We start from the raw sequence: 10,901 nt of genomic DNA, 5'->3' as shown, positions 1-10,901 counted from the left end.
GTTGGACTTTTCAGCCACCGAGCTAATAAATTCTCTTTATTGTGTGAGCAAGACTGAGCTGAGGTTTCTGGTACCTGCAAGGAAGGTTTCCAAACTATCGCCTGGTGCTAAGATGACTGGGGTGCACATCCATCTCTGTGTGTGTGCGTACCAGCAGGGCCCATCGTGAGGCACTCTTTTTTCTGAAAGGATGCTTGTCCCAAAAGAAACAGTATTGTATGGAACTGTGTGATGCAACGTCTAGTCTCTAAGATTTTCTTGAAAGTAACTACACAGTACATTTGATAAGAAAGTGGGAGTCAATAAAAAAACAAGTCAGGTGTCAAATGCAGCATATTTTAATTTATTTCAAGTAAAGCAATATATGTATATATATTTTTTCAGAAAAACACCAGACATTAAATTCTACAAAAGCGCATATGTCTTCAGCAGATCATGTTTGTCTTGACAAAGATTTGTTTTCAACATTAACCTTCTGAAGACGATCAACGGACTGACATCACTGCTACAACAGAGGTTGCTACTGAGCCTCTGATCTTTAGCCACACCTTGATTCTCCTAACGAATGAGTAAATACTGCCTGGCTAAAATGTTGCGATGTCTTGATGAGAAAAAGCATCAACAGATCAAGCAAAGCTGTGAAAATTATGAAGCAAGCTAGAGTGAATTAATAGAATTAGTAAAAATGATCGAAGAGGATAACACAACCATACCGGGTTTGTATATTCTGATTGACTCTCTTTCGGCAGAGCGTGGGGTCAGCACCTCGGGCGCGGAACCAACACTGAGGGAAGACTGCTTTCTTCCGCTGCTAGCTCAGGCCACCAACGTCACGGCGGGGACGGAGAGAACCGCGGCATCCGGGGAGACTTCTATTCTCGTGGGGCAGAGATTGCACTGAGAAACCCTAGCAACGTTACCCCGGAAAGGCCTGGCCTCCGAGTTGTCGGCAGCATGCTGCCTCCGCCGGGGCTTTTCAGAATGTGCTGGGGCCTCCAGGGGCTTTGTCCCCAATAGGACCTCTTGGTTTTTGGCGCCGCCTTTGTTTTTGGTACAGAAGCCGTTGTGTGGCTGTCTTCTGTGATCGTGGCGGTTGTTGCCCTTCACCATCGGATCAGCTTCGTTACCACTGCCCTGTGGCTTGGCAGACCCGTTTAGCCTGTTGTTATGATACTGTGGGTTAAATCTTCGTCTTTGGCTAGAAGAACCATTCTATCAAAAAAAAAAAAAAAAGAGATAGGTGTCATAGGCCAGCAAACCACAGATGACTTCAGTACACATCAGGAAACCAAATCTCAGCCGCAGGTAGGCTTTTTTACACCCAGAAGAATATGACAACATGCAAATGAGGTCAAGCTGATAAAATCCTCAAGGTAAATGGATAGTGGACTATCTTGTAAGTGGAACTCCAACGAAATCACTGATGTTGAAAGAGAGGTGACAGATATATAAGATGGACAACTCAAGAACCAGGCCAAATACAACCCATAATGTACACTTAAAGTATAACAGAATAAATGTAACAGAGAGGCAGGGCAATAATGATTCTCTACTATGAACATTTCTGGAATATCCTATGTAGACTCTGTATATGAGTTTTCATATATATGAAGAAAAATGTAAAACTCTGCAATTTTTCTTCTCTAAGGCAGTCTATTTTATCTCAAAACACATATACATCAGAAATATCTTATTTATATTATTATCTTATTTCTTCAGAAATAAATACAGGGCTGAGATACATGTAGTAGATCTTGGTGGGATGTGGAGGTAGCCTGTACCTTTATAGAGGTACTTAGTTCTTTTCCTAAACTTTTTGCAGTTCTCAGCCAATGAGTTTTGAAGCATCATACTGAAAAAAGAACTGGCAGCCTTCAACAAATCAGCAGCCGAGAACATAACTGGATGAGGAGAAAGGAAGCAGTGGGTTAGCCTGCCTGTCCCTGCATAAGGGAAAGGTTTCTGAACTCCTTGAGGTCAACAATAGTCAACATTTATTGAGCAGTTACAGTGTGCCAGACACCGAGGAGGGAGCCATCTCATGTATCATCACAAGCACCCTTTAAGACAGTTGCTTCACTTTATAGATGAGGATAATGAATTTAAGGAACTTGAGGGAACTTAAGGATAGTGAATTTTAAGGTCTATGGTTAGAAAATGGTAGAGGTGTTCCAACTTCACATACTGCCTCTTTTCAAGATTCATAAATAGGTTGTATGTGAACTCTGACCTTCACGGAATATCAAACCTCTATTATTAAAATGTATAATTTTATGAGTTACAAATACATTAAGTTCTTAATTTGTGTGCGTTGTGACTGGATTATATAAGTTTAGGGCAGACTCACCCCTAATAATTCAGGGCCTAGGGCAAGAATGCAGTATCAGACCCACACAGAGTATGTCTGCATATTGTCTCTTCCTGCCTTTGGCTCCGTCCCACAGTAGGAGGCGGCTTTGCACACGACACTCCAGCCTCTGTATCTCTACCCCCACAGATGATCACCCTTTGTATCTAGGAGTGTGCAAACTGGTAGCGTGGTCTGTCCTCAAGGTGACGTATCCAGGGGAATGGTCTAAACAGACCCTGAGAGCAGACATGGGGCCCTTCGGGCACAGACTTCCAGGATCTCAGGAGCCTCACAGCATTTCCCAGGAGGAAGGATGAAGTTTCTGGAGAGTCACTTCTCCTCAGTCTCACTCGGCAGGGAGGCCATGGCTGGGCAGGGGCTGGGAGGGCTGACTCCAAAGCACAGGGCCCAGCGCAAGGGCCCTTCTCATCCAGGTCTATGTGTTCTGGCTTAGATACACAGGCATATATCAACTTAATTGAGCCATTGCCTGGAATTCTTTGCTGAAAATGATAAAACAGTGAGCTGAAAAAGTATCTGTGTGGATAGCATTTAATCTGGCCTCCTTCATTTTTAAAGAAATTGTGAAAGGGAAACAGACTAAATTTTAGGCTTAATTTTAATGTGGGTTTAATAATGAGCAAAGAACAAAAGCTGTGAAGATGTCTTTAGATGACAAATAAAACAGACTTGATTATGATCTTTAACCTGAGAATATATGGAGTGCTCCTTGTCAAAGTGCAATTTTAAAGTTCACAAAGACCTGTGAGGCCAGAAAAATGCCTGTAGGTGTCATTAATGATAATTCTAAAAGACTAAGACAACAAAATCCAAGAGGCACTTGTTAGAAAACTGCATTTTGTAATGCTTAGCAAAAACAGTGTCTTTATTGGGGCTCTCTTTCTTAGGGATGATGAAAGGACTCTTTACAGCACGCCCAATGTCTGCATCATCAAATCCCACTGCTTGCTCATTCTCTAACGATAAGGGAGATATCAGCTCTCAAGGATAGAGTGGAGCAGCAGGACAGAAGGAAGACTGTCCATAGGACACCTGCATTCTTAGGGGTCAGATCAGATAAAGATTAATAATGTCATTTTGAAATGTATTCTCTTCCCTGAAAGCCCAAGACATGTCTGAATTAACTTTAGCCTCTTATTACTAATCTAAACACGAATGGGAATTAAAGGGTCTTAAAAAACAAATGCCAGATTTCTTCTCACTAACAGTGTCAGTGGCCAGGTACGGAATCATGCTCCCACATCTCTGCGAGTTCCTTCCACACGTGGGCTGCTGATGGGGACCTGGGAATGGCGGCACTCGGGGCATGAGAAGAGCTCACCTGGGTGGACTTTGCTAGTGCTGTCAAGAGCCTAGAAAGGCCACAGCCTGCACACAGGAAGGCACCTGTGAAGTGTGGATACCCAGCCCTGGGCAGTTCCCTGAGGCCAGCAAGGCAGATGATCTCAGGCCAGGCAGTGCTGCTGGCCGCAGGAGGTGCCTGTGTATGACCTGGGGAGCTTTGCAGAAGCAGTTGCTGTTTTCTTCCTCTGTACGCCAGTGGTCTCTTCCCTGGCACCAAGCACTAGGGTCTGCAGGATGCCTGGGGGAAGTGCACGGCCACCGGCCTGGAGCCGCTTACCTGCTTGCTGGTCGGCACGGCCTGGTGAGAGCCATCGGCGGTGCTGGGAAGATTGCTAGCCACTTTGGGGCCGGCTGCTTTCCCCTCGGAGGACTTGTTGTGACTGGCTGGTTTTCGGGTGAAGTTACTCTGTTTCCCAGAGGCTGCTGTGTGAGCGTTCAGCAGCGGCAGCAGGGAGCTGCAGGGAGTTCTCGGGGAATAGCTGTTCTTTGGATGGGTAACTGCAACGAGAAGGCACATGGTGTTAAGGGCTGTGCTGTGCACACTGCTGCCCCCATCACCCGTGAGGAGATGGGGAAATTGGAAAGAGCTTCAAAAAAGCATTAAACTTTTTTTTCAGGATATTATTTGAAAGGGCACCTTGGTGATTGGAAACCACCAAGTTTCTTCTCTGAGAATCACTGAGCTGAATCACAGCATCATCCAAGTTGGGAGACATTTGTAGGGAGTTAAGACACATCTGAGCAACTTTAATATTATTCCTAAGGTCAAATATCACAAAGGGAAGAGGGATAAAGAAATCCTGACTGCCATCTGGGCCCCATCCACAATGTACTCTGCCTCTTGGGTTCCCCATGACGAAACCTGTTCTTGCTGTGCTTGTCAGATCCCAGGCCGGTCGGTATTGCAGGGATGTGGAAAGACCAGGAGGTGTGTGGACACCTAGCCGGTCACAGCCTCAGAGGTGTGTGGACACTTAGCAGGTCACAGCCTCTGTGTTCTGAGGGCATGGGAATAGGGTGAGGTAGGGGGTCAGGAAGTTTGTCACCCTTGGTCATGCATATAGGCTATCGGGAGGCCTGCCAACCCAAAAGATACCCAAAAGTGCCTTTTATATTCCATTAGAGCTACATTATCTGGCCTTTTATCAACTCCATTTTCTACAGCCCTGCTACAAATTTACACCAATTTCAACACTAAAGTCAATGCAGGCTAATCAGACTCAGGCTCAGGCAGGTCTGTTCAATATTCATGATCACCATTCCTGCTGGTTTTGAAAGGGGTGGTTTTAGATGGGATGATTTCTATGTGATTATGCTGAAGGGCAGCTGGAGGGAAGCAATTCAAGGATAAAGTCATGACTTCCCTCTCACAGTTCACTAGAATTTGACTGCCAGGCTGGACAGCAAAACCTTTGAATCTTAAAAATACCACCAATTTTTAGAAGCAATTTTTTCTGCTATCTGTGTTGGATCAGACTTAATCCTAGGGTTCTTCTACAGGATCAGGAGTGACTAATAGGGATCATAGAACATTAGAAATGGAAAGGACAGGGATATATTTCTAGTCCCTTTATTTTATAGGTAACGTGTGCTGGCATGTTGGGGCTGTACAAGCACGACCAGGGGGTTTTGGTGGCCCTTGTGCTCGTGAGATTCAGTTTCATGGGGGTCCTTACTTGCTGCAGCTCAGAGGCCACTGTTTCTGGCTCAGTAGCTGTGGGTTTTCAAAGTGCCATCGACAAAGCTTTAAAGGAAAGGGCCTTTTGAGGACTGCTGTCTCCAACATGGGAGGCTGGCTTCCACGTGGACACTCGGAATCCGGTATGGGATGGCTCCTCCCCCTAGATGGCCCTGGGGGTGCCCTGGAGGAAGCGGGGGTAGCCGCGCCACCCACCCCACTGCAGATTGGGGACAGACACTTGGTTTCAGGGTCTCACTCATCATCAGGCTGCTAGGATGGGCAGATAGAGCTCCAACTGGGAGCCAGGCTGTTTGCCTTTTTAGAGATGGGGCAAGAGCTGGGGGTAGAGAATGGGAAATGGAGAGATTCTTTCATAGAGGAGGGAGCATATGGAAAAGAAGAAAGTAATTCAAAATAAATGTAGTCAGAAAATCAGGTAATTGCCAAAGATATGTGAATGAGGGTGCTCACAGCAGTGCTATTTTAATGGTGAAAAACTTGATGCAACCTAAATGTCCACAATCAGGGGACTGGCTATGTTGATTATATTTAAATAAATTATGGATTAAATATATTGACAGAGAAAAATCTCAACCATATATTGTGAAATGATAAAAGCAAACTACTATATATTACATAAGACAGTACATTGTAATATTTAGTATAATTTTACATATATAATTTACAGAGTAGATTATATGCGCCTAAAAAGTGTGAATGATACACAAAAGTAATATGTTCTATTTAATGTACTTCTGTAATTTTTAGCTCAAGCTTATATTTTTTACACTCAGGGAAAAAAGGCAATTTCCATTTTGAGGAAAAAAGTGCAGCCAAGTTGCAATTTTTTAGCTGACTAGGAGGCTATGGATACTCCATGTCCCTCACTAGTCCTCCTTTCCTCCTTATGGCCACCCATGAAGCCACTGTAGGGCTCATTCTCACCTCCCCTGGAGGATGGGCTGGAGTAGGGGAAACAATTATCAGCCAATTTTGTTGCACATTAGCTGCTCTAATTAGGGCTTAATAACAAACAAGACTATGGCTAATGGTTGAAGTGAAGTCTTTTATTATCTGCAGACTTCACTCAGCACAGGAACTGAGGAGCCAGCTCAGCTTAGGCACTGCTGAGCAGCATATGCAGGAACAGGGCCCTTCACAATAGCTGACTGTTCCCAGACTGGGGACGAAAGCTCACTCTTGGTAACAAGGCTCTGCAGAACCAGGCTGTTGAAATCAGAGAGGCAGTTTATTTGGCAGCACTTAATAGAAGTTTGCAAAAGATATAAACTAGTTGGTCTGTTCTGTTCTGTTTAATAAATCCTGGGGATTACTGATGGGCAGTGGCATTTGAAGACTCGAAGTTCAAATCTTGACATTTCTAGTGACTTGTGTCATGAACTTAGATCATTAAATCTCTTTCTATCCCCCTTTAACCCCCTGGAGGACTGCACACCTGACATTTCCAACATCAGTTCCAAATAGCACCGAGCCTACTCACACAGAATTATTTAGCAAGGATGCAAAACTCACTTTCTCCGCAGAGCATGATTTGGGCCTTTAGCTGTTTAATGTCACAGGAGAATCGGGCAGCTTTCCCAAGCTCTTCATCATATTTACGCTCGCTGACAAAGTGCTGGAGGAAAGAGAAGTAGAACAGGAGTCCCACAATTACAGAAATGCCCAAGGCACACTGCAGATTATTCACTCTGCTCTTCTGCTACCACTGGCGGTGTGAGCCAGGTGAGGAATCAAGCCGGCTCTGTCACTGTGAGGCTCCATTAAATCAGCTTGGTTTTGACCTGCCTGGAGCATGACCCCTTCTTGTTCTCGGAATATGGTCCTGCCTTTCCCTTAGACAAAACTGTGATACTGGCAAAACGTGTGACCGGACTCTTCTAGTTAACCTTTCAGCTCCCCTCGTCCTTCCTCGAGCACCTCATGTCCTTGTTGCACATTTTTGGGTTGCCTTCCGGCAATCTCCCTAATTTGGCGATGGCTTGCTAGGGTATTTTCTCTCAAGAGAAAACATGTCATCCTTCCTAGATATCCTTCTCTATTTTAATAGGCAGCCAGGAAATCCAAAAAGCCTTTAGCAACTGGAAAATATTATCTTGAATGGTAGAATTTCAAGTGTTGTTAAAGGAAGTGGGAAAGAGATTATTTTTCAGTTCATTTAAAATTAAGATCTGTGTCTAGAGGGTGGAGTGAGAAATACAGAAATAAGTATGACTCAGGCCCTCCTTGAATTTACTGGGACTTTTCAACATGGCAAGGGAAACAGATAACTCTAAATACAATATAAGGTGGACTGTGGTAGGTGCTTTAGGAATATGACAGAGGAAGAAATTTCTTCCTGCTGAGGGCAAGGGTAAAGAGCCGTGTAAGAGGAAGTATTTGAACTGGAACATTATCAAAAAAACTTCTGAGGACTTATCGGACATGAGACAAATTCTTAACAGATAATCTCACTTTCATCTGTTCACATTATTAAGAAGTCAGTACTATTATTATCTCTCTCTGTTACAGAGGTGGAATCTAGGTTCTAAGAACTAAGAGAAAAGTAATTTATCCAAAGTTGCAGAGCTGCACGGTTTCCCTGCAAAGCCTGTGCTATGAACCATTTTATGGTGAGCGGGACCTCGATAAGCAGAAAAGAAAGATGAGTCGTGTTTAGTGGGCCAGGACACTGACGACTTCATGTTCCTCACGTGGTGTCCCACCGACGGGAGACAGAGGCTGGACTATACGTGCTGGAGTCCAGTTGTGGGTTTTATTCTGAGGGGAAGGGAAGACCATACTGGGGGAAACCAGATTGGCTCTGGGGGGGTGTCACTATGGTCTCAGGGTGGACAACCAAGCTGGAGGAGACAGTGGAGGCAGACAGACTAGTTAGGAGGCCACTGCGAGGCAACGAAGACCAGAAGAGCAAATGAGAAGGGAAAGACCTCTAGAGTGTCTCAGGACCCTCAGGGGAGGTCCTTGTCCCCAAGGGGATCCCTTTCATCCTAACTGGGACAGAGGGGAAGAGGGGACCCTTGCCAGATTCTACCATGCCCAACCAGTTTTATGCCTGGATGAGCAGGCAATCCTACTATAAAGCTAGCAGGAACTGTCTTCAAAGTACTTAAGTTCCCTAGAAGTTGGTTGGAGCTGGGGTGTACGTGCATATGTGTGTATGACAGTGTACTGGGGTAAAAAGAGGAGGATAAGGGAAAATTTATAAACTGCGACTTCCTATTTTGTTGTAGATGCTTGTTTTTGCCTTTCTGGGAACATTTGTCCTTCTGGTAACTGCACTCCAACGCAGTTTCAAAGATCCACTGTGTGGGTGGGTCTGTCAATCAAGATTGCTCTCGGCCAAATGGTGGACTGACCCAAGTGGAGGCCGATAAGAATCTCTTTCTTTGGGATTTGAACCAAATGCAGTGTCACAAAGGGTGACGACATCTGGAGTCACTCCCTGCTGGTGCCCTCAAGAGAGTCTGTAGTTACTGCTGCCTATGGTCCCTGAGTGGCCACCTGGGCTTCTGCCTAATTGTAGCCCGGAGTCTTCATATCACACTCTGCTTTGGTGAGCTGCACTGATAACTTTTGCATTCTAGTTGTTCCTGGGGTTAGCCAGGGTCATGTTCTATTGTTTGCAATGGAAGAAATCCAATAAATATATATTTGTGGGTGAAATTCTTAATAAAAGGGCAAATAAGCTAGAAAAGGATATAGGGAAGAAATCTCTACATATTACATATTCTTTACAATCCTTACTGTTACACCAAGGTCATACTTAGTGTGTGCTTACTTATGTGTGCGCTTCTGTATGTACACATAAATTACATACAGTGAAAATAATATCCCTGTCCCAGCTCTAATTCATGGTTGAGTACATTTTATTTGGGTTGGTCTCCACTGACTAGGGAAATTGCTCGTACCTCTACTCTGTAATTATATATCCCTTCAAACCATAGTATACTTAAATACAGTGATTAGTTGGTTCTTCATGCTTCTGAATTCTCTATTTCAACCTTATGAAAGAGAGCTGGGTGCACACTGTTAGATCTTCAGAGAGCAGCACCGCATGGATGCAAAACAAACCTAGTGGGGACCAGATCTCTGGCTCAGGGTCCAGGCTGGGATCCTGGAGAACTGACCTTGATTTCTGCCCTGAGCTCGGCCAGCTGCATCTCTGCCATCTGACTGGCTAGATCGGTAAGTCTCTTTAGTTCTTCTGCTTTCTTCTGACGAGCAGTCAGGATCTCCACTGCCAAAGAAGGAGGAGAAACAATTAGGGCCAGAGAGTCAAACACAGTAAATGACCTAATTTCTTGAATCAGTTCTCCCTGCACACACTGAGCGCGTTGTTGGGCCATGAGTATGTTTTCTGAGTTGGTTACTGAGGTGGCTCTGCCGTTGGTGTTTGTTACTAACCACCCACCTCTGGATGTCCTTATCCAGTGATCCCCACGCCACATGCCGCCCCTTCTGATTCACCGTACACCCACAGTCTTCCTCTTTTTCCTCACTGGCATGCGGTCTCACTTACTTAATTTGGACTTTTAAATCTGTGCATTACTCTGAACAACTACCTCTAAAAAAAGGCACTTAACTAAAATCCTATCTGAATAAATAGTGCAAGGATAGGGAATCCACTAAGCAAAAACCATTCTTCTCTATGTGCTGTATTATTAAATTTTAACAGCCTCTGACCTTATGAATTTTAACACACACTCATTTAGGGCAACTAGTTGTGTGGCTTGAATATTACATAAAAGTTTTACTTTGTTAGCTTTTTGTGAACTAAAAAGTGCCTTGCTTTTTTAAAAAAATATTCTACAGATTTGTTTCCATTTTGCAACCAGAGAGGAGTTCCAGACCAAAACATCTTGTCTTTGTGGTAAGTGTTCCCAATGGAAAAGTTTCAAGGGTGATTCAAAGCTTGCTTGAACTGGATTTGTGTTCACTCTGTAGCATCTGCACATGCAGAGAGGACTCCAGGGGGTTTTCTGGTGCCACACTCACACATCTGCCAGATGAACCAAAGGTTTAAATAAATGTTGTAGCTCACAGGTTAATTTGTGGGTATGTGTGTGTTTCCCAAAAGATCACAAAAGCAATGCATACAAACTCATAGGGCAAGATTTAAATATGAGACTTGACCTTCCAATAGACAGAGTTGTCAGTTCTGTAATTCAAGTCACATACGAATTGCCTTCATTTCTTTTGGACAAGCATTCTGAGTTACACAAAAAGAGAATTCCATCCAACTAAGATGATATGCATGTCAAATTCATATTTCATTCTTGACTGAACAAGGGTCAACCACTTTATTAGACTAGATTCCCAGCATACACGCAAAACCAAACAATATGATTTCTGATGGTAAGGGTTCCTAATTTATAAATATCAAAAACAGTCACCTCAAAAAAACAAAAGTTCAGAAGCAATCAAGAGTCAAGATTTCCTGTAGACCATAACCACTCTTCATACAGATGGAGAAACATTACCTTG

General features: G+C 44.0%; 1 protein-coding gene across 1 annotated transcript in view; it reads right to left on the bottom strand.

Annotated features, from left to right (window-relative positions):
- Positions 1-456: 456 nt before the first annotated feature.
- LOC130678845 (SPATS2-like protein) overlaps positions 457-10,901 on the bottom strand; it is a 62,571-nt gene continuing 52,126 nt past the window's right edge. The window contains exons 7-10 of the mRNA XM_057504321.1: positions 9,545-9,654; positions 6,930-7,032; positions 3,993-4,213; positions 457-1,212 (exon numbers count right to left, since the gene is read on the bottom strand). Of these exons, the coding sequence (XP_057360304.1) occupies positions 817-1,212; positions 3,993-4,213; positions 6,930-7,032; positions 9,545-9,654 (830 nt within the window). The 3' untranslated portion in view covers positions 457-816. The remainder of the gene's footprint in view (positions 1,213-3,992; positions 4,214-6,929; positions 7,033-9,544; positions 9,655-10,901) is intronic.

Source organism: Manis pentadactyla, chromosome 6, assembly GCF_030020395.1.
Source record: "Manis pentadactyla isolate mManPen7 chromosome 6, mManPen7.hap1, whole genome shotgun sequence".
Classification (NCBI taxonomy): Eukaryota; Metazoa; Chordata; class Mammalia; order Pholidota; family Manidae; genus Manis; species Manis pentadactyla.
Note: the sequence above shows the minus strand (reverse complement) of the source record. Positions and strands in the feature narration are given on the sequence as shown.